Source organism: Hyalella azteca, unplaced genomic scaffold (assembly GCF_000764305.2).
Source record: "Hyalella azteca isolate HAZT.00-mixed unplaced genomic scaffold, Hazt_2.0.2 contig4534, whole genome shotgun sequence".
In the NCBI taxonomy this organism is placed as follows: domain Eukaryota; kingdom Metazoa; phylum Arthropoda; class Malacostraca; order Amphipoda; family Hyalellidae; genus Hyalella; species Hyalella azteca.
In genome coordinates, this window is record NW_025934747.1 from 155,450 (window position 1) to 180,056 (window position 24,607).

A 24,607-nucleotide genomic window follows, 5' to 3' on the forward strand; every position below is an offset into this window, starting at 1 on the left:
AGACTACACTAGCAGCAGTAACTGTGTCACCAGACTGCACTAGCAGCAGTAACTGTGTCACCAGACTACACTAGCAGCAGTAACTGTGTCACCAGACTACACTAGCAGCAGTAACTGTGTCACCAGGCTGCACTAGCAGCAGTAACTGTGTCACCAGACTACACTAGCAGCAGTAACTGTGTCACCAGACTACACTAGCAGCAGTAACTGTAACCGGTCATACAGTTACTACCACCGTATTCATTACAAACGCTTATTATAAGGACAATGAACAAAAATAACAAAATTCTATAATGAAATTTCATGAAATCGGCTGAAATGAGAATGGACGCGGAAATGGCACCCTAATTACAAAAAAATATAACTCAGTACTCACTGCAGTGAATGACAGAGAGCGCATTTTCTCGTCGACGAAAACGCGAAGTCACGGACGGACAGACAGACGGACGGACATGACGAGCACAATAGCGCCTTTTTCCATGAATGAAAAAATGCGCTAAAAACGCATACTTTAACCGGAGAAGCAACACGACAGTTTTAAGCTATACCATAACCATAATACGCTACACCATAACCATAACCATGATATATGCACAGTCTCCAACTGTGAACACAGCAGTCGTTTTATATCTATACATTAATTAACCTCCCTTTTCTACTCAGACCAGTTATGACTAGATCAGTGGTTCCCAAACTTTTGCAGGCTGGTGCCCCCTTAGCTCCCTAGTGAATTCCTGGCGCCCCCTTAGCTCCCTATTGAATTCCTAGCGCCCCCCACAGACACATATGGAAACAAACATCTCTTTCTTGATATTTGGCATGCTGCTTGCCAGCTACATTGCATTTCTATCCCCAGATCTTTCCACCACCGCTAGGGGGGGGGGCCGAAAATTCCACCGTTGCGCACTGACTTTGGGAACCACTGCTCTAGATTCAAAGCTTTGGATCTGGGTCCGGATTATCAAAACTTCGTAACTTTATGTACTTACGACATAAAAGTTATGTGGTAAGTAAGTACACCCTAATTTTGGCATTATCAAAACATTCGTACACAAGTCTTAGCTAAAAGCGTAAATATTTTTCCCGCTCAAATGTTTTGATAATACCACCGTTAGCATTACGTTTTCATAGAAACGTCATTCGTAAGTCGATTTTGCATACTTACGAAGTTTTGATAATACGGCCCCTGGTCAGATTACCGTAGTGTGCAGTTTGAGTCGTTTGTTTGATTGCAAAATTATGACCAGAATTCCTGCATTGTTTTAATATGGTGAATCTGCGCAAAGCACCCTGATCATTTTACTTTGAGAAAGTTTTATTAAAATATTGTTATTAGAACAGTTTTAAATAAAAACAAGGAAGCATTGAGCACAACCAATGAGTTTTGCTTAATATAACATTGCGTTGTACGCAATTCTTCATGAACAAATATCAATGAGAACCTACGAGACTTGAATATCATGTGTATATTCACTGAAGTAGAATTTTATACATGGAAACCGAAGAGAATGCCATCGCATTTATACATGGAAACCGAAGAGAATGCCATAGCATTTATACATGGAAACCGAAGAGAATGACAGCCTACTTCAAATCCATTCGAACTCGAAACCATTACACATAAAACCAAGCAGGTCGCCCACTACGGCAAATTGCATTGAAATAACAATCGCTTATTTTTTTACTTATAGACAAAAATCAAAAAGTAATCGACTACAGTGAAATACATCTAAGTATATAGCGGTTATTAACAAAGGCTTTGAAATTTACTACTAATACTAACTACATTCAATGCAAAACACATGAACACAATAATCCATGAGGTTGCCTACCGTACTCTCGCTTGCCTTGTCTGCGGAGCTGCCCCATGCTACCTCCACAACAGCACACTGTGCACTGACATGACCGCGCCTAATATGCGCACCGCTTACCATAGCTCCAGTGACTAACATTTTCCCGAGAAAATCATTGGGAAATTTTTAATACAAATTACACCATATTGAATATTAGGGATATTTCCACTGGATCAGGGAAGGGTTCCCTGAGAACTTCACTCATTAAATGTGAATATCTCTTATGGCCTCTCAGGCAGGGGTTGTAAACTCATAACACTTGTTAGTGACCTTTTACGAAAAATTTTGGCTAATGAATAATTTATTATTCTAATAAAGAGTATGAATGGTCCGCGTGCGATGGTACCTGGTGGTACGTGACTACTATATACGGGATTCTCAAGTGGCAATTGGTCACAAAGAAGTTAGTAACTACTTCTGTAGAATCATCATCTCAAAGATGATTCTACATCAAAGAAGTAGAATACTTCAGCAATCAGGATGCCGACAATAAAATAAAACTTAACTGAAAGCGAATTATTTTCCCATGTAATTTAATAACTATTTTCCCATGAATGTAATAGTAAATACTATGCGGATATTAAATTGTACTTCTAATCGCTGAAAAAGGAACGCAACCCAAATGGTATTGATAAATTACATGCGCTATAAAACAAATTCATTGTGTATGAAGCATGTAAAAAACTTTAATCTAAACGAACCGAAACCTCATAGAATTTGTGGCCTAGCATTTAAGCATTCAAACGATATCAAAATGAAACGTTCAGGTAAAATATATTTTGCAAGTATACCGAAATAAAACATGTATACTGCAAATAAGTACTTAATAAAACATGTATCGCTTGCACTGGCATCAAAATAAATAAACTGAATTTATGAATGTAAATCAAAAAGAGCTACCAACAACCAAGAAATAAATGTAGTTATTTATTACTTCTTTGAGTACATCTAAAGAAAACAAATGCAATTGCAAAGACTACACCAGTGAAGCACCAACACCACCCCACATTAGTGCGTGCGCATGCCCGTGGGCCGCGGTCTCAGCTAGCGCTGCAATGCCATTCTCCGGCACAAACTAACTTTCCTGCGGCATTCATGTCAAAAGAGTTAAGGGTTCGCAAGTTCATCATCCAATCATTGACGGCCTTTCAAGCAAAATCCACCAATCATAGACAAGAAAATACAGCGTAAGTACTTACGTTCACTTAGCGTGTTTTGAAAGTATGGCCCCAAGGCCGTAATATCAAGAGAGTTAAGGGTTCGTAATTTCGTCAGCAAAAGCTAAGCCCACTTATCACAGGCGGGAAATCGTCCGTTAAGTGAACTTAAGCGGGGCTTTAATAGTTATACACCGCCTGTAATGCTGACAATGACGAAAAGCATTCACTGACACCCACTAACATTCCTGAAATGTTCTGCACTTCCTGTAATGCTTACGATGACGCAAAACATTCGCCGGCCAACACTAGATTTGCTGCTCAAGTGGTCAAAGTTTCCTTGAACAGCTTTAACTAATCTCGGCTGTTGAATGTCAGTTAACGATCACCACAAGACTTGCGGTCGAAATGTTCTTTTTTTCTTTTGACAAGCCGACGTTCAAGAATTTTGAGGGAAGATTGATTTAAAGGGAAATTATCTTAACAAGTTTTCGTGTGCACGCTACGCCTGCTTGTGATTAGTCACACAGAATTCGCCTTAGTATCAGGATTATAAGCGTATTATTTCTTAAACATGGGCAGTAGGAGTCTATTTTTCGTAGCATAGGATCTCACAGGAGAAAGTTTACTCATGAAGGATTTATCACGACGAGCTTCACCAATAATGAAGTCATGCAATGTTCCAGATGCTGCCGCCTTGAACGAAAAATTCGAACGCCGAGTAATCGCTCCGAAGAATAACGCTGCAAATTTTGAAAGTAACGAGAGTCACGTACAAAATTTCCCACGGCAATTAAGCATTTCACGCACCGCCTTCCGGGGAATTAAATGATAGCTTTTATTTCCCTTGACGTAACACTTATTTGTGCCGCGCGACAACTGTCATGAATCTCGCAATATGCTACGTTGCTGTTGTGAATTCGTGTTATGGTGACTGGACTTTCTTCGTGCATCGCATAATTGCCAGCGATGACCAGAGAGCGATGAACCGAGAGGAAATGCGAGTGCTCATAACATAACATAACATATAGTGATGTCGGCGCTGGAGAGCAGGCCTGATGTGGCCTGTCGCTGATTCTTACTTTTCGTGACTTGTTCACAGATCTAAAATCGAGTCATTTGCCCGGATCTTTTCAGGACTGACGATAGTTTTGATCGAATAGCTACTAGACTTCCACCGGGTTCGATATGGTGCTAGGCATTTCAAGTCTGAACATACATTTTTCCATAGCTTTATCTAGTCTGTTCTTGAACTCGTTCATACTTGGAGCGCCAACGATGTAATCAGGGAGGCTGTTCCACATGTCGGTGATTCGAAGCGAGAAGAAATTTTGTCGCGTGGAGAAGTTGCAGGGCAGTTTATTTAGTCTACAGCCATGGTGTTGGTTCTTGTTTCAAATTCTAGTAATTCTTAGGGGACCTTGTATAAACCATTAGTATACTAGTATGCTTCAATGAGGTCCCCACGCAGACGTCGATAACTGAGGCTTGGAAGCTTCATAATCTTTAATTAATCTTTCCTCATAAGACTGGCCCTTCAAGCCTGGAATTATCTTTGTTGCACGTCTTTGAACACTATTAAATTTTTGTCCTTTTCAAATTTCGGTGACCACACAGCGTTTCCAAACTCTAGATTCGGGCGCACGACAGCAACAAAGACAACTGCTTCATCGCTTCTGCATCTGGGAACTCGTAAGAGCGTCTGATTATCATTAGACCAAGAAGTTTGTTGGATGTGTTAGCTTGCGTTTCAACATGCTTAGAAAATTTCAGCTCCTTGTCGACATAAACTCCGAGATCTTTTTCCACACTAGACTTTTCAAACATTACTCTCTCGTTGCAACCATGTCTTCTCATACTGTAATCTTGCTGTTCATTGTTCTTCTCGAGGTGAAGTACTTTACACTTGTCAGCATTAAACCGCAGCTGCCACGTATCAGCCCAGTTAACTAAGCTGTCAAGATCATCTTGTAATTGCGCTTTATTTGACGCATCCTTCACTGAATTATAAACTTTTGTGTCGTCGGCATACATGGAGCACACGCTGGACACTACTTCTGGCAGATCGTTTATAAAAGCAACGAACAAAATAGGCCCCAGGACGCTTCCTTGTGGCACGCCACTGCGCACTGATGCCCAGTCTGACACGGTTCCGTTAATACTGACACGTTGTCGTCTACCTACTAGAAAATCTCTGATCCATTGCAGTACTTTTCCCTTCAATTCTATGAGGTTAATATGACGCTGTTTACATACAGTAAACAGCGATTGTCGTTCAAAAAATTCAGCGGTAGAAAGATGTTTACTTTTCAGCAACAGAAATTTATTTCACACCCAGACTTAATAATGTCGGTAAACCATATCTAATCCTGAAGTTTGATACGTCACCTCTAAATATAAATTAACTATTCACAAAAAATCGACAGGAAAAACGGCAAACTCGTTTTTGCCCCCACAGGCATGGCTGAATTTTGAGATGGAAAACAAATTTCGCGTGAACTGAAAAGACATAAAGTGAATGAAATCAACCACTCAATAATGGAAGTATTGAGTACTCACTGCACCATTGAGTTGGAAATATGCAAAACGGCAACACAAAAATATAAACTTATTTGTGAAATGAGGGACGAGATAGTGTACAAAACTGAATATTTTTATACTAATCATATCGCTGAAGATTATTTTTCCAAGTTGATAATTCATATGGTATTCGGGATACTAAGATCCATATGATTTTGAGAGACAAGATGCCGCGGTTATAACAACTGTTAAACACTACGAAGAACTAAAGCACCGAATCTGGTAAGAAGCAGGCTTGTCTTGTGTGGCTCGAAGGTATAAGGCCGCGAATGCATTGGGAATATTTGTGCGTTGTTTTAAATAACTTAAATAAATAAATGTTATGTTAAATGTTAAATAATTGTATTATATACAAAATACCAAAAATTTAGATTTTGGGATTGTTACATAGCCAAGACCGGGCATTAATAAGTGTGTCGTTGTCAGAACTTAGTTCAGCAGAGCAAGTGACCGCATCATCACAGCAACGAATATTTTACCGTTGAAACCGTTAAAATTATTATCGTAACCGCTGCAACCGTTGAAATTATTATCGCGGATTATTACTTAGGCTGTAAAAAACAACTGCGCACTGTAACCGTTGAAATTATTATCGCGGATTATTACTTAGGCTGTAAAATAGAGACAGAACTCAAGAAGCAACGGCGATGAAGAACATGCGTTTACGTCAGTCTTTGTCTTCAGGGAATGCATTGTGGAAAAAATCCACTGAAAATCACAGCGCGTTACTGTGACAGTGTTTAATACAGTGCGTTTAACAGTTCATTTGTCCTAATCGTCTTTCGTTCAGATTAACCAATTTACTTTAGTTTTCGGAATGAAAATCAAATTGAAAACAGCGTTCTTTTTTAACTCTTCTCCATCTGCAATTTCTTTCAAGCTCCGGGATGGCCTAGTGGTTAAGATCACCAAGATTTGAGAAGCGAATTGAGGGATCAAAACCCGCATCTAGCTGAAGAAATTCTGACTGAAATTGGCAAGCTAGCCAACAACGAATATTCAAAACTGAAGCCAATTTGTGTTTTATTTAATCAAAACTAACTTCACTTCGTTGCACATCACATACAGGTAAACGTATAACACATAATGCAGTGTACTCACAGTGCATGTAGTCAGAGCGGTAACCGTTATGGAGGGGGGGCTGGGGGGCCTTCTCATGAGGGGGTGGGGGGATGCGGTCCCTGCTTGTGGGGCGTCGGTGGGGCGGCTCCCCCCTCAGGGCGCGCCAGTCCCCCGACATGCAGAGCTTCATGTCCTCCACCACCGCCTTCGCGCTCACCCTGATGCACTGCAGGTGCAGCAAGCGTGGGTTAAACAACCATACATACAAGAAAACAATTATATCAACCACTACAACCATGTAAACGACCACTACAACTATGTAAACGACCACTACTACAATGTAAACAACCACACATACAAAAAAACGATTGTATAAACCATAACTACCATGTAAACGACCACAAGTCCACAACTACCATGTGAACAACCACTACTACCATGTAAACAACCACAACAACCATGTAAACAACCACTACTACGTTTGCGTGCCTCTCAGTGTAGGTTATAGTCCCACCAGGTATCCGACTTTGGAATAACGTTGATTAATCGTCGTTCCGTTATCAACTTCTAAACGACATCATTTCGAAAATTTCTGCAAGCTGGTGTATTTATTAAATCAAAGCTAACGTCTCTGCGCGTTTAACAAGACATACCTGGAAGATGTGCATCTCAGTGGAGGTTACATATAAGGTCCCACCAGGAATCCGACTTTGAAATAACTTTGACTAAATGTCGTTCCAGCATCATAAACTCGTAAGCGACGTCATTTTGACATATTTTGCTAGCTGTTGTTAGTGATGTACAGCTTTTAACAAGACATACCTGGAAGATGTGCATCTCAGTGGAAGTTGTGAAGTGGAGTTTCGGGTCCTCTGCCACAATGAAGATGAAGATGTTGTTGTAAAGTTCTTTAGGGTCGTCGCTCGTGAAGGCCGTTGGGTCGCGGATCAGTTCAATGGGGAACTTCTCCACGATGTCCTGAGGAGCAAAACCGGTCAGAAAAAAACGACTAAACTGCACGGTAAATGAGTACGACATTTTTATTTAGCGATTGAAAATAAACCACGTATGAAAATTGTGCATATATACCTGACTTGGGTCCATTTCCTAATTCAGACGTCATTTTAAATATTTCTGCCATTGGTAATGTACATACCTGTCCCATACATCGGAGAGGCCATAATCAAGACCAATTACATGCTAGTTAATTGTAAATTGATGTGCAATATTTCGGAACTTAACGCTTTGAATTTTCTACTGCTTGTTTGCCTTATGATATGCGGAATGGGTCTTTTACGCTATAAAATTTCATTCACACTAAGCTGGTATGATTCACGTACGAGCATAATTCCATTAACATGCTACCAGCGGAGTAGCATTTAAATATAGCTTCAACGAATTCAAGAAAATCAGTTTGCATCTCGATACAGCATTATCCTGCACGCGTTACAATGTTAACCCAAAAATCATCAAGTTTATTCACAAACTAACATGAGTGTTAACCCATGAGGGTCTTCAGGGTCATAATATATCAGTAATGATGTACGGTAACAACTTCATTGCGTTCAACATCTTTTCCCTTCGACAGTTTTGAAATTTACCCAAAAAATCCAAGTTTTATGTTTCAACCGCTGAGCAATGCTGACTGAATAATAACACCAATGACTCTGCCACTCTTTAACACATGCCTTCAAAACTACACGATAGGCATCATAAACTAAGCATGCAATTCCCTCACCTCGTTTTCTCTTCAACACTAACCTAAACAAAAGACTGCCACTCTTTAACACTAACCTAAACAAAAGACTCTGCCACTCTTCAACACATGCCTTCAAACCTACATGGCAAGCATCATAAACTGAGCATGCAATTCCCTGACCTCGTTTTCATGCGACAGGATGAGGACCCAATGTCTGTCAAGCCTGAGCTGCATCTTCTGGGTCCAGATGCCTGAAGTTTTCTCCATGTGCAGCAGCCTCCTCATGCCGTCCGCGGGGTACAGCAGGTCAGAGTCTTTGGCCACGCGGAACGTGGCCAGATGCTCCAGCAGGTACGTCGGGCCGATCGTGTCCGGGGCCCCGATGCTCGAGCCTTTGTCTGCCAACAAAGACCGTATTAAGTGGGCGTTCAGATGAGGTACCTTAGAAGTATTCAAACTTAAAACGTACTAACTTAGAACGTACTAACTTAGAACGTACTAACTTAGAACGTACTAACTTAGAACGTACTAACTTAGAACGTACTAACTTAGAACGTACTAACTAAGACCGTACTAACTTAGAACGTACTAACTAAGACAGTACTAACTAAGACAGTACTAACTAAGACAGTACTAAGACAGTACTAACTAAGACAGTACTAACAAAGACCGTACTTACTAAGACAGTACTAACTAAGACCGTACTAACTAAGACAGTACTAAGTGTGACGTTCAAATTTTTTTAAGTAAAACTATTATAAGGATTCTTAGCTTCAGAACCTTAACTGAAACCTTAGCAGGATTCAAAATTATCTGGGGGGATTTAAGTTAGCATGAAAGTTTTGAAGTGAAAGCTGAGGCTATCAACCAACCTAAGTAAAGACTCGAAGGCAACTTACAAAACGATTCAAAATAAAAAATTGAAAAATACAGAAAACTCTGAAACTAAGCGTGGAAAAGTCTAAAATAAAAGGTAACCGAAGTAGAACTTTAAAATAACATTGAAGTCTCAGGTCATATAGTAGATGTTATATCAAGGTTATCGAGTAATTTAAATAAATTTTATGTTACCTTGGGAGCTTTAGAATGAATATCTTAAGTTTAACAATAAAAGCTTAAAGTTCATTGGGAAATTGTTTATTAATATTTCAAAAAGTTTCAGAGAAACCTTGCAATAAATTTTCAGCTGTGAATTAGCATTACAGATTCGACTTATCAAGAAGAAAAATATGCCTACATTACACAATGTCTATTGATAGTGTTGGCTTTTTACTACCTTACTTCTGCTGCGGCAGATATTTAAGACTTTTATTTCACCAATGATGCTCGATGATAAACTGACTTAAATGAATCCATGATACTTTTACAAGTCATGAAGAACGTTACTAACTGCTTGACTGTATTCATCAAGTAAGAGTTTAACCAGTCGAGTCTAAATTCTTTATTCACGTAGAAGAGAATAACAAAACAATAATAAAATTATGATTAGTAACTAAGAATAGGTTCCTAGCGAATGCCCATTTAAGCTAACAAGCTTCGTAGGCTTTTTCAAAAATCAATTAAAGTTACCATATCTCGATGAAAACGTTTCAAAGACAAGCATAAGTTCAAAAATTAACTCGAGAAAACGAGAAAATTCAGCAGTGAAAATCCGAATTGAATTTGAATATTTAATCAACAAATTTCTAAACCAATATAAAGTTGTATATTGAGGCAAGATATTTGCATATGACACACCGGAAGCGTAGCCGTTGTGCATCGGGTCGCCGCGGTAGGGAGAGGGACCACGGCCACCGTCGTGTGGGTACGGAGATCTGTTATGTACACAGTCAGCATTATAGGGTGTATTTATTCTTTCGTGTTAGATTATTCAGGTTACTGATTTATAAAAGAGATTCTTCAGTTTACTGATTTATAAAAGAGATTCTTCATTTTACTGATTTATAAAAGAGATTCTTCATTTTACTGATTTATAAAAGATTCTTCAGGCTACTGATTTATAAAAGAGATTCTTCATTTTACTGATTTATAAAAGAGATTCTTCATTTTACTGATTTATAAAAGATTCTTCAGGCTACTGATTTATAAAAGAGATTCTTCAGGTTACTGATTTATAAAAGAGATTCTTCAGTTTACTGATTAATAAAAGAGATTCTTCAGTTTACTGATTTATAAAAGAGATTCTTCAGTTTACTGATTAATAAAAGAGATTCTTCAGTTTACTGATTTATAAAAGAGATTCTTCAGCATACTGATTTATAAAAGAGATTATTCAGCATACTGATTTATAAAAGAGATTCTTCAGTTTACTGATTTATTAAAGTAAATTAAAACTTTCGTTACTAACACAAATTGAGTTGATATTTAAAATATACTTAATTGAAGTACAAGAGAGATGGGATGTTGAAATTTTAACTTATGCCCTTGTAGTGCTTAGTCCTCTGTTGAAAATAAAATCAAATAGGATATTTTAACAGGCACATTGAACAGCCTGAACAATAATGCGTAATACTATAACTAAGTGTTGCCTTTATTACATTTACTTAGTGGCAGTTCGACCTGATTTCCCATATAATTTTGTAGCCTAAACCACAAACGCAGTCGCTTATTGGTCCCGTTTATTTTCACATTGATTTTTGTACCAATATTCGGATACAAGAGAGTTTATTCCAAATTTGATTAATGAAAAAAATCTCTACCACAGAAATAAATGTGTTTCTTACCCAGCGAACTCGTCGTGGTCATCCCATTGGTCCTCTGGGTAGTAGCGAGGCGGTCTGGTGTAATTAAATAAAATTAATAGATAAAATACTAATAAATATGATATAAAATCATGGAGCTGCTTAAAGTTTTATCCCGATTATAAGCACATCAAAAATTGCGTTATAAATCACGTACATCTTATCACTTATGAAAATAATGATCACAACTCCTAAGATTCAGCCTATAGCCTAAGCGTCAAAAAATACAGCCATATTTTCATCCGCATTGAAACTGCATAAGATATAACCATTTGAAACGATATGAGTGAAATGCTTTCTTATAGAATAAATGAAAACGTACATAACGTAATATTATATGATATCTTAATCAGAGAAAAAAACACAAGGAAAATCTATTGGGAATAAAAAAAAGCTGTGCAACCTGAATGAGGCATTTATATCATTTATATGCTGTAATTTAGACATTATTATTAATGTAATGTAATAATGTATTTCAAGTTTAAAATCTAAATAAATAAAGATTAAATTAAAATGTAATCATGCACTAAAAGTTTAAAATGTAAATAAATAAAGATTAAAGAAAGATCAAATTAAAATTTAATGATATACTTAAAGTTTAAAATCTAAATAAAAAAGCTTAAATTAAAATGTAATCATGTACTAAAAGTTTAAAATCTAAATAAATAAAGATTAAAGAAAGATCAAATTAAAATTTAATAATATACTTATAGTTTAAAATGTAAGTAAAAAAGATAAAATTTAGTAAATGTTACCTGCGCCCCTTGTCGTGTCGCGGCTCCCATCGCTCGCCCCCCGACATCACGCCACTCATCGCCTCTGTGAAATACGCTAAGTTAGCACAGCTTCATCAACATGTTCATAGACATTCTTCAACTTCTTATACCCGTTACTTTTACTTAAACTTTAATGGTTGAAAGACATTCTTCAACTCTTATACCCGTAAACTTTTACTTATACTTCTTATACCCGTTACTTTTACTTAAACTTTAATGGTTGTGTTTACAGCATATTTGAACAGGTGTTTGGTCGTTATTATACGTTATGATCTTCCACTCATGAATTAATGGTATGGTTGTTATATGTTCCTTACATTTCCACGGAACTGTTAAGGCAAGGCTTCATCGGCACAAAAATTTCGTCTAAAATTAACAATGTTCAATTTCGTCTAAAATTTCAATAACCTTTACGAACGTGAGAACAAATTAATAATAACCTCAGGAATAGAAACAAATGTGGAATTTAAAACAAATTCTTTATTATTCCTGAATATTTACAATAACAATCACCATAATTTGGGTCCATAAATTAAAATTTGTGTTCAAGAGTATTTAAACAATATAGTTATCGGTTGAAAACTGCATTTCACAGTTTGTACTAATTTGCAATGTTGACCCTAGCATTCACATATGCAGTAAACAAATTTGTTTCAATGAAGATTGATGAAAATTTCGAAATAAAGAACCATCGTAAAATCCATTCATATCTTTATTACCGGATTTCGTTCCACTGTAATTCGTATTATCAGAAAAAATACACTGTAAAATTCAATTTGGGTCTCTAAAATACAATTAGACAAATTTAAATTTATATTACTAAGCTTACCCTAAGTATTATAAAAGGAAGTTGAGATGGAAACAAACAAAATTCTCTTTTACAGAACACAATAGCAGAATTTCGAATTAATGTTTAACCAGCAGGTCATTTTACATTTGGACATGCAATATCCAGTTGACATCATCGTACATATATTCCGCGCACATACAGCGAGAACAATGCGGTACATCACTCGTTAACAAAGCACGTGTCATTCTTCAAACAACAAACATTTTACATTGTCGGCAAGACGAGAAGAATAGCAATTCATACACTCCACCACTTACACTGAGTTCTTCGCTGTAGTGATTACTTTGCCACGCACTTGTTGAATCAAGGACACCAGAGTCGTGATAGATATCGATCAGACTTGTCTATCTCTTAGAAAAAAAACTTAACTACTTAAGTACTGGCAAATACCATCTTTGTAATGTCAACTGTTCATAAGGCAAAATTGTTAAATTTGACAACCAAACACAATATGCTCGCAACAAATGTTTTCGTTATTTTTACAATGGAAGAGCGACGTGCTGAGTAGGTACCAACTATAAAGTGACACTGGTTGAGATGCCTCACGAATCCTTTAACTCGGCGGTGCTCTGATACGAGAGATACCGTATCTTGTTATCAGCATAAAACGGCTGATGCGACACTTCATACATGATGACGAACAGTTGCAACACCGTACAGCTTAATTCAATTGATATTCAACCCATACAACAGAGCATCCAGTTAAACACTTAAATTATGTTAGGAAAATTGCTATTCGTTGGTTATTCGGTTACATGTGCTCCCTTTGCACTAGACTTTTTTCGTCCCAGAAGATTTATTTGACGAGCATTCTGTATAACCATCAATATACTTCATGTAGAAATCAAGATTTATAGGGGCAAACCATAACAAGTGTGCCCACAAAAATAAACTACAGTGAGATAACAAGCGTCCAGTTGCCTCAAACGTCTTTCTAGCCGCGTCAGATAGATGACATCAGCATTAGCAAACAGAGACTTGGGATTCAGCAGCAAAAGCACGCGGCTTCAGCAAAAGCAACAATAACGATGGAATTCAGCACCAGCAAAAGCATAAGACTTCAGCAACGGCAACAAAAGTGTCATATGGCAAGAGTAGCAACATTAACTTGCACCCATGTCGGAAGCATGAGAATAATCAGAGAAGTACAGGAGAAAATGGACGTTAAAGAAAAGATGGAGGCACGAGAAATCGGCCATAGCAGTATATAGGAATAATTCACAAAGAACGGTAGCATAATCAAAAACTATGAGAGAATAACACAAAAACAACCGAGTTCTGGCTTTGGATGTGACAAGAACAATGCAAGACACGGGAAGGCGAACGAAGACATGAACCCAATCATGGCCAGTATAACAGCCAGTAGAACTTGTGTGCAAGTAACTAAATTGAAAGGAGGTATAACAGTAGCTGGGGCCGTAACAACAGAAGCAACACCAACACTCGCAAGACATTTCAAAGGCTTCACGAATCGATCGAAAAAGGGCATGAAAATAAGCAAAGAGGAAGAAAACTAGGATACAGTCTTCTCTTTACAAAGGAATAAACGTGAGGCATGCAATAGGTTACTAATTCCGGTAAACAGTTGACCTTGTCGAAAACTAAACCCAAAACCGAGCGTCATTGAAGCAGTTGAATAATTAAAATTAATCATGTGGAAATTGCATTCATGGGAAATTTTTCAACAGATAATACAGCTAAAGAGTAAAATATCATAAAAATTTTAATTATTGAACGCCGGAAAAAGTTGAAAACGCCAATCGAAATATAGTATTGTGACATTGAAAAAAAAATTATTTGGACATTTTTAATTAATTAATCAATACCCACTAATCTTGCTTCTCAACGCAAACAAAGTTATTCAGATCAACCTCCAATTTTCTGAATTTTAATTCTTAATTCTAAATTAATCAACTAATTAATCAAGAATTGCGTGCCTTAACACGTAAGTAGATGTAAGCTATTGAACGCACATGAATTACAACATCGTTGATGCGAATTTATGGAGATTTATTATTTTAAAACAATAAACAATAATCCCTGTTCTCTGAAATTTCAAGCTTCTTATCATTCTCTTATCAGGGATCGATGATTACTAAAAACGGAAGCGTTCATTTTTTTACTGAGTTTCGATTAGATTTGACGAAATGCTCGTTGTATAGATGGCAGAAACCAAGAGCAGCGCTAGTTTCGACAAATTTAACCTCAAAATCACAAATTAAAGCAAATTTACTTCGATATCAACAACTCTCAACGGCAATAACATTAAAATTATTTCAGTATTATAAATATATACTTGCAATACAAGAAGTTTCGTTACACTTTGAACAGTATATTTTTACTTCTTTAACAAAAATTTCCTCAAACATCTTATCTTGAAAACCTACTATTTTTGAAAGAAGTATCATCAATGAAGAATGAATCCTGAGTACTGGTTTCAATAAATCTTTCTTTATTACGCATTTAATTTTAAATAATATTTTTTTACAGGGAGATTCTCATTAAGGAAAGAATCCCCAAAATTTGTTTGTACTGAAAAAAATCTTAAAACAAAGAAGCTTGGATGGTAAGCTCTATATATCCTAGGAATTTTACTTAATAATTAATTAACCATGTTTATCTACAAAATTATTTGACTACAAAAATGAGACTTAGTGAGACATCAATACACACCTAAGTTCAGGTTACCACAATCAAAAATGAACCATCGCAATTATTGCACATAGCATGCAGATCCTCCTTAATATTTCAAAGCTCGATCAGTAAATTTGTAAATTTTCCATCATAACAGAATGTCGACCATAAATTAATTCGTCACTGAGACTGAACGTTGAATGGGAATAATACACCGATTCATCGTAGTAAAATCATATAGTAACGTTCATGTAATCATATTTCTGGTCGCCAGTTGCTTCTTTCGTGCACGGAAGACTGTTATTCTCCATGGTTTGCTGCTGTGTTGAACCTGAACCTGAACCTCCTCTTTTCGTAATGGCTTTCTTGTAATTATTGTAGGAATACAATAATAATTTCGATCATTTTCTCGTATTTCGATTCTCTCATCCTCAGTCGCACTGAGCCATTACTTTCTTCCATCATCGTTTCCTAAGAATTGACGGAAATGTAAGGAAAATTCAGTCGTGATGCGACAACTGACTAAAAACGACGAGACGCGATCAAAATACCGAGCCTGTAAGTAAAATTACCTGGTGGTGGTAGGCTGTTCTCTTGTGGAAAATTTCTATCTATTTGATTAAAATTATTTGTTTTTAAAGAAACTTTCGTACCTATAAGAGCCAACTTGGAATGAAACTTCGTCTTTCCACATGATTATTTAGACTTTTTGTTAATCTGACTTAAGAGGAATACGGACAAAGGGGGTACTTACATAGAGAACGGACAAAAAGGGGGTACTTTAAAAATCTACCTCCTCCTACAGTTTTCAAGCTACAGCGATGAGACATGTATCATACGACTCGTAAAGACCATACCGATCGAGTAACCCAGCCCGATTTTTTATTTTTGCCTTAGTTTTTTTACATGCATTTTCCCGTTTTCTTCTCATTTTCTTCTGATTTTCCCCCCTTCCCCCATTTTCAATCCAAACTATGCACTAATCTAAAAAAATGGCTTCGTTATTCGATAGGTATGGTCTTTACGAATCGAATGGTATATCTTTCAATGCTGTAGCTTGAAAACTGAAGGAGATAGGTTTGCAGCGAGAGCGGTTGGAGGTTTTCAGGACAGCCGAAAAACCCCCTCTGGCGGAGCGCGCTATATAAAGATATTTCTCGTAGCCAAGATACTCAAGTTACGTGCTAGTTCACTCTGAAGCGAGTCATCGATGCAGAGAACGACGGCATGAACACACTCCCCATGACAGCTCGGGTATAACTGAAGCCCGAGGCTGAGAGAGAACCACTAATACATTGTATGTGCCTGGCTCGAATTTCCTTAAGCAGGTATTTGTTAAAGAGTTCACGCGGGGTAACTCTTTCGCGATCTGCCGTAAACGCATAAATCAACGTACAGAGATGCTTTTGGTAACGTTACGCGGCAGAATATAAGCTTTAAGATGAGCATAAAAAGCGGAAAAGCCAAAATATCCGATTTTTTGGCGATACCCCCCCCCCCTTTAAAATATCATTTCTGTGATCCAGCTGTTTAAAAATGCTCAATTGTAATTGTGTGTGACTAAATCTCATCAGTTTCTACCAAATTTAAAATCGAATTAAATTTTAATTACAGCAAATTGGAACTAATTTGACTGCGCTATGAGCAATTGACACCCAATTATATTCGCGATTTAAAATTAAATGACACTGATAATAATTAATTTGGCGGTCGCCATTGAAGATCTATTAATTGAGGGCTATGATTACTCGGAAGGACTTCAATAGAAGTGCTGGTGCTGACTCACTCATCTCAGCACGTAATGAAAGACTGATAAGAGCCCACGGTGGTGATAAGGAGTGAATTGAGTCATAAGATGCAAAGTGTTTATATGCCGAGAGATAGCCTGAATTCTACTGTCGATTCATTGTACCGAAAATTGAACAGAAATTCATGCGAGTAAAACACACACGAACAATATTTCTATTTTCCACATCTCAATCATTGAACTTGCACCAGCAAATGAGTCGAGTTATCATTTTACAGCGAGTTGACGAAGTCGAAGTCGAGTGAGGGAAAGCGAGACGTCGTGATCATTGGCTGCTGCTTGCGGAGAAGCGAAATCGAAATAATTGTGTGCACGTGAGAATGAGTTATCTTCGACTTCTTGATGCACGCATTAACCCTCCGTGATGCGTGAGATGATGCACGTGATGCGTGGGATGATGCACGGTGAACACCATGCACTGCATGCATGGTGTTCACGTAGAACACGTAGCATGCAGTGCGTGCATGTGGTGTTCACGTAGAACATGTACCGTGCAGTGCATGCATGGTGTTCACGTAGAACACGTATCGTGCAGTGCACGCATGGTGTTCACGTAGAATACGTACCGTGCAGTGCATGCATGGTGTTCACGTAGAACACGTACCGTGCAGTGCATGCATGATGTTCACGTAGAACACGTACCGTGCAGTGCATGCATGGTATTCACGTAGAACACGTACCGTGCAGTGCATGCATGGTGTTCACGTAGAACACGTACCGTGCAGTGCATGCATGATGTTCACGTAGAACACGTACCGTGCAGTGCGTGCATGGTGTTCACGTAGAACACGTACCGTGCAGTGCGTGCATGGTATTCACGTAGAACACGTACCATGCAGTGCGTGCATAGCATACACATCATGAACGTGATCGCTCCTAACGAGATGGGCGCATGGTGCTTGCTATTCTCATAAGTGTTGGGTGTTGCATGGTTAGCATGTTCGGCACGAGTCATGCGCAGTAGCAGACTGTGCTTTAAGCGTGACAAAGCAACGAAAGGCCAAACTTTATAAATATTTATAAATATTCATGGGCCACATTCCTCCAATTCGATGTAAAACTATAACAAACTTATATGTTAACCATCTTCGTCGAGTATAAGGTGACTTACACGTCTGTGAATCTGGCAGGCAGCCCTATAAAAGCCGGTAAGTGATTAACTAAAAGCATGGGAATTAAGTTTGTACGTTATTTGGTGGTTTGTAAAAGACACCATGCACCTGCGAATTGATCTGCAATACACCCGGGGCCATACTTTCAAAACTCGCCAAGTGAACGTAAGTACTTACGCTCTAATTCCTTGTCTATGATTGGTGGATTTTGCTCGAGAGGCCGCCAATGATTAGGTGCTGATGAACTTACGATCTCTTAATTTTATTTGAAAGTATAGGCCCTGGCATGTCGGCTAACGCGTACGCATGCGGCATCAATTCAGACGCGTGGCCTCTGACGCAGTTACGCAATCCAGACTGTAATCACTTACGCCACACTCGTGCGTGCTTTTCTGAGTCGCTAATGAAACGTGCGTAACACTTCACGACTTATACGGCCTGTCTCAATCTGAAAAAAAACAAGAAGTGGTGTGCAAATAAGAAATTAAACCTTCTGGCTATAGTAAGCGGATATAACAATTATTTGAAAGTTACGAGGTCCCAGAAAACCATTTTTATGCGAAAATTGCGTAAATTGATCGCAATGGGTTTTGTCTCACCTCCAGTGATCGGTCATTGCGCACAATTGCACGGAGCGAGCGACATTAGCAAGTCTTAGGTCGCGATTTAGCAAAAAATTTCCGGCACGCACTGAGGCATCCAAAACTTCCTAGAAGCCAGACATTAAACCGCTTTTCTAAGAAATAAGTATTTTCAAAACTCTACTGAATACATTACAAAACTGCTTGCGAATCTAACACTTCCCCAATAGCTATGTTTCACTCACTTTCATGAGCACACACAGATTTCTAACCTTAGCGTTGCAACGCATAGTTTTTTACTAGCAACATGAAGTAGTCAGAAGATATTGTTAGGTTTCTTCAGCGCACGAGTCGCATCGATTATGGGAGGCGTGCCCTTGGTGAACTCACAATGGATATTAGAGTTTTTACACAGGATCATATAGCTAAGAAACGTGGGAAAAAGTGCATGGCTGTCTAAATATGGCGCATGACCCACATTTTTCATGACCGATTTTTCTCAGAGTGTTTGACTTGTTTTCAATCAACAAACAGAGAAAAGATATTATTAGCTAAGTCACGTTAGAATTAATGCGACACATTCAACTTTCATACAAAGTAGAGTCCAAATTTTCTATAGTAAAAAATCTTAAATATAAATAGCGCATTATTATCCTAGCACACGAATCGAGCTGACCTAAGAATAGATTAACTAAGGCAGCTGAGTGCCCTATAAGAACAATTGCATTAACTATACTTAACGCATATAATAGAAGAACGAACACAATAAGCATGACCGGCAATTCAGCTCATTATGACAGCGTTTTCTCCGTTATACATACAGCATGTGAGTACATTATCCTGCACATTGAGAAGCTTATTTAGGACTGTGAATTTCTTAAGTTCAGATCGGATTAGCATGAGATAATGCGAACGTTTTATAATTGCCAATCATCTATGATTTAAACAAACCTGAGGCAAGGCAAAAATAAAAAATAAAATAAAGGTCGCTTCAAAGCAATTCTCTGCATGAAAGTAATTTTTTTTAAACTATTACTCCACCCATGGAGGTGGCTGGATCGTTAATTTAATTGGCGGTTAACCGTCGCGGTTGGTCAAGTGTTACGCATGGATTGGCAGCGAGAGAATATCTCTGAATCGAAGTCTAGTTATCGTATAGCAATGAGGAACTCCTCTCTATTCAATTATATTTTAACGAGTAAACTGAACAAAGAATAATTGAACAACCGTTTCTGATTTGATTTCGCCTGTGGAATTTTCGAGTTTTTTGTCCCGAAATTATATAGCAAGGAAAAGAGTTAAATGTCAAATTTCTCAATAAAACGCGTTTTTTTCAAGTTACTTGTGATAATACAATAAGATTCAAGAATTTGAGGTAAAACTGTAAAAATGCTTTTGGGTGCAAAAATTCTGATGCACGTTTAAAATTCTACACCGAAAATATGTAAATGCATCGGCGGACAATGAAATTATTTTATTCTTCAAAAAGTGATGTGCCCATAAGCTATCAATGCACGCAACAAGATGCAATTGTGAGTCGGCGATAGCGACGTGCAATTGCGACAATTGCATAAACCATGACAAGTTTACTGAACAGCAACTCACGCCTGAACAATGATTCGCGGCATTACGTGTAGTTTACATGCCTACACTACAGTAGGAATAATGAACAGCAAACGAGCGTTTGTGCACAGTGTGTCGAGATGCCTACATTAAATCTATTCTAGGCGCAGACAGATCAGTATTCATATATTTCAAGTTCAGCTATTCAGCTCCTCTTCAAGGAAATGTGAACATTGCATTATGACAAATTCGCAGTGTAGGCATAATTCTTATGTGCCCACTCATTTACATTAATTGAGGAAGAGTGAAGTCTTTAAGCGTTCTTTAGTATAAATACTGCGAGGTCAGCAATGAATGGACCATTGTCTGCTTGGCCTGCCAACTTGCGAAATGTTCAGAGTTTCATTGCCTCAAAGACGCAGCTTTATACCATCTTCAACCGTGATTTGCAAGTTTCCATCTAGATTTGTCCGGAACCTGGATATATTCGAAAATAAATTTCGTGACAGTACCAAAACGTGACAAATTCATAATGAATCTATGATATCTCTGCTATTACTGCTTAACGAGGCAACTAATTTCCGGTTAAAACGACGAAAATAGCACCACTACATATAGCAAAATTTTCATGTGCCACAAAAGGCAACTCATCGGCTTATATTGATCGGCTCATCGTAGGAGAAAGAGTTCCGTTAACTCTCGTCATGCTGAACGAACGGACGGACGGGGTGATCGCAGGCCTCGATATGGTCCATGTAAGTGGCATGTAGACCTAACGCAACCAACAACACAATTAGCGACGGTACAATCTGCAGATAGCCTCTTTATATATTCTATCGGTTCCTTTTCGTATTCACTACCGAATGAAGGAGTTTCAAATGAGGCGTCAAGCAAGGCATATAGACATGTGTTTTGAGCGCACCCGAGTATCTCCGGGAGCAATACGTGAACGATTAATTTTCTAATGAAAGTTCAATAGAGCTAAGGCAGTAATCCAAAAATGTTAGCACAGCTGGTTTGCTGCCCGACAAATCGCGAAGCGTCTCGTCACGGCGAGGGGACGGATGCGGACGCAAGAATGCGTCTCGACGCAAGAATGCGACCCCGGCTGCAAAGGCCAGTGGGTCACAGCGGGGCAGGTCACAGCGGCGCGTCACAGCTCCATCGCAGAGCCGCTGTCAACAAGTCGATCCCGTCAACTGAGTCATCAAAACAGACGGCAAATTGATTCACACACAATAAAGAGCTCTAGGCAATTACGCAGTGAACAGTGACATATATAGCCTTCAGAAAAAATTATGATGAAGCAGCAAAATATTGCGAATATTGGTCAAGTTGAACTTACAAGAACATTATGCGGAGGTAAAGTTTGAAATTATCCGCAAGAAAAATTCACACTATGTTACTTCATAAACATAATTATTACCTATAAATTAAATTTTAAGACATCTTAACGGACTTTTTAGTCGTTTGGCTGCCAATAGAAACTTAAATAATCTCTAGAAAGTCAAAGTTGCAGGGTTGGTGATTTTTTTGATTTTTTTAAAAAAATCAAAAAAATCAAAAATCAATGATTTTTTTGATTTTTTCATGATTTTTTTGATTTATTTGATTTTTTTTATTTTTTCAACTTTTTTGTCTTTTTGAAGTGTTATTTTTTTATGTTGCAATTAGCCAACTAACAATAACAGTATATAGATCATAATGGATGACTAAAAAGGGCACTTATTGCCTTCAATAATGGCCAACAGGCCAAGGTGGTGTTTACCACTTAGGGATTTTTGGGTAAACAATTATTGGTAAGTCTATTCATTAGCTTTTTAAAGTTTGCATGGAGTAAGGTAATGAGCTAAATACTGACCATTTAACTGGCTTCAATATACAAAAACACTTCAGGAATGCAGATCTTCTAAACATTGAAGATTCACATATCAGATAGGTAGCTGATAGCACAGTGCACAGCACTATCAATAGATCTACTAGTTTTATGTCCTATAAATCTACCAGACTCTACCCTCTATACACACCGACTAGTAGTGACTGAGTGACTGACTGCACTGTTCCCATTTAATTCAGACCAATAAACCAATACTAAACATAAACTGAACGATAACCAAACCAACCTCATACGACTTGAAACGAGACTTAAGTTATGAGAAAATCTAATACTGTTTGAAATAAACATGTGCACAATTCAAATATTTTATATCCATTCACTGCATTTAATCATTTTAAAATTAAAGAGTAATGGAGGTACTCAGGTACATATAAAGAAGAAAGTTTATTTTCCAAGAGGTTAGCATAGCATACCATTTAGAATAGTTTTGTTTTGAAAACAATATCTGGAAGAGGGCTGTTAGCTGCAACACACTGTTGGAGTCGTTCTCAGAGGAGGGAGTAACCGTGATAGTGAATTCCGATCGCTATGCTGCAATGTTGCAAAATTTCTTGCAGCCTATGATGGAAAACATTGTTGAAAATGAAGCATTGGGAGATGTGTGGTTCCAGCAGGATGGGGCTACAGCTCACACAGCCCGAATGTCACTCAATGTTTTGAAACGCATGTTTCCCGGAGGTCTGGTGTCTCTTAGAGGTGATGTGCAGTGGCCTGCAAGGTCACCTGATTTGAGCATTTGCGATTTCTTTCTTTGGGAACATCTATAAGAAAGGGATTCAGAAGTCGCCCTCACACCCTACCACAGCTAAGGGAACAGATTATTGTAGCAGAGGTTATGGCCATATCTCGCCATATGTGTGAACATGCTGTAGAAAACTTCCGAGAACGACTCCAACAGTGTGATGCAGCTAACAAACCCCATCTTCCTGATATTACTTTCAAAACATAAGTATTTTAAATGGTATGTTATGCTAATCTTGAGGAAAATAAACTTTCTTTTTTATGTACCTCCATTACTCTTTTATTTCGCCCCAAAACTGTTCAATCAGTTCTGCCCCACCTTGTATAAGCTAGCTAACACATTTAAATTGTATATTGTAATCAATATATAACAAATAGTCAAATAGTTAAAGACTACTTATAGCCTTATAAGAATTAGATAAGCTGCTAACTATGTACAATGTATTGCAACACTTGATGCCTCTGTACCGGTACCAAAAACAATCAATTTATTGGAACCTAATACACACAAAGGCAACAAGTTTATATACCAATTTGTCATTCATAGTTCATTTATACTATACCATGAATAACAATACCTCAATATAAATTAAAGACTGCCACTCAATATATTCAAATATATGAAAAAATCAAAAAAATCAAAAAAATCGAAAAAATCAAAAAAATCATGATTTTTTTATAAAAAAATCAAGTGATTTAATCACATGATTTAATCATTTTGATTTAATCATTGCCAACCCTGCAAAGTTGTAAATTTATTCCATTCTAAACTACATTCAATACAGAGCATAGTTAGCGTTTAAGATAGTAAACACAGCTATGACTGTATAAATGTCAGTGTAAAAAGATTAAATAAGATGCACATTGTAAATTACTGCAGGTTTACGATGATATATTAGTTCAGATATACTCATTCCACATAGAGGCCAGCACTGAGTCACGGCACTCTTATCTCCACCAGACAGGAAGTGTCCAGCGCTTATCATTTATTACTTGACCTGCTGATCCTTGAGATAATTGCCAGGGAATATACTTTCAAAAAAAGTTATGAGATCGTAAGTTCATCAGCCAATCATTGACAGCCTTACAAGCCAAATCCACCAATCATAGACAAGAAAATAGAGCGTATATAAGTACTTACGTTCACTTAGCGAGTTTTGAAAGTATGGCCCCAGGAATTGTATTCGCTGACACTAATCAATGATCTTTTAGCGGATTTAGCATGGAATGTTACATGTATAGATTATAAATGTTTATGGTTTTGTCAATAACTCCCTTATTTGCTCTCTTACGATCGATCGAATCAATAATCATTAGATTCGGAGCGAAATGTAATGGGTGAGAAACATAAATACTGCATAGATAATAAAATCATTAGTCTTTATCTTTTTGCAAAGATTGTGCGAATCAAGAAGAATTCCATGAATATTAATATATCACAGTGAATGAATATTAATAGTATTTCAGTTTGCATTTAAACCTGAGAGTAAATTATCTTGCAGCTACCCTCGCCAATATAAATTTCTAAAGTTTCCATTTACGTTTTAACACGTA

General features: G+C 37.6%; 1 protein-coding gene across 1 annotated transcript in view; it reads right to left on the reverse strand.

Moving 5' to 3' along the window:
• The window catches only part of LOC108675997 (epidermal growth factor receptor kinase substrate 8-like protein 1), a 62,281-nt gene that overhangs the window by 35,750 nt on the left and 1,924 nt on the right, over positions 1–24,607 (reverse strand). Inside the window, exons 2-7 of the mRNA XM_047880052.1 lie at positions 11,848–11,911; positions 11,075–11,128; positions 10,089–10,165; positions 8,532–8,749; positions 7,475–7,630; positions 6,692–6,878 (exon numbers count right to left, since the gene is read on the reverse strand). Of these exons, the coding sequence (XP_047736008.1) occupies positions 6,692–6,878; positions 7,475–7,630; positions 8,532–8,749; positions 10,089–10,165; positions 11,075–11,128; positions 11,848–11,906 (751 nt within the window). The 5' untranslated portion in view covers positions 11,907–11,911. The remainder of the gene's footprint in view (positions 1–6,691; positions 6,879–7,474; positions 7,631–8,531; positions 8,750–10,088; positions 10,166–11,074; positions 11,129–11,847; positions 11,912–24,607) is intronic.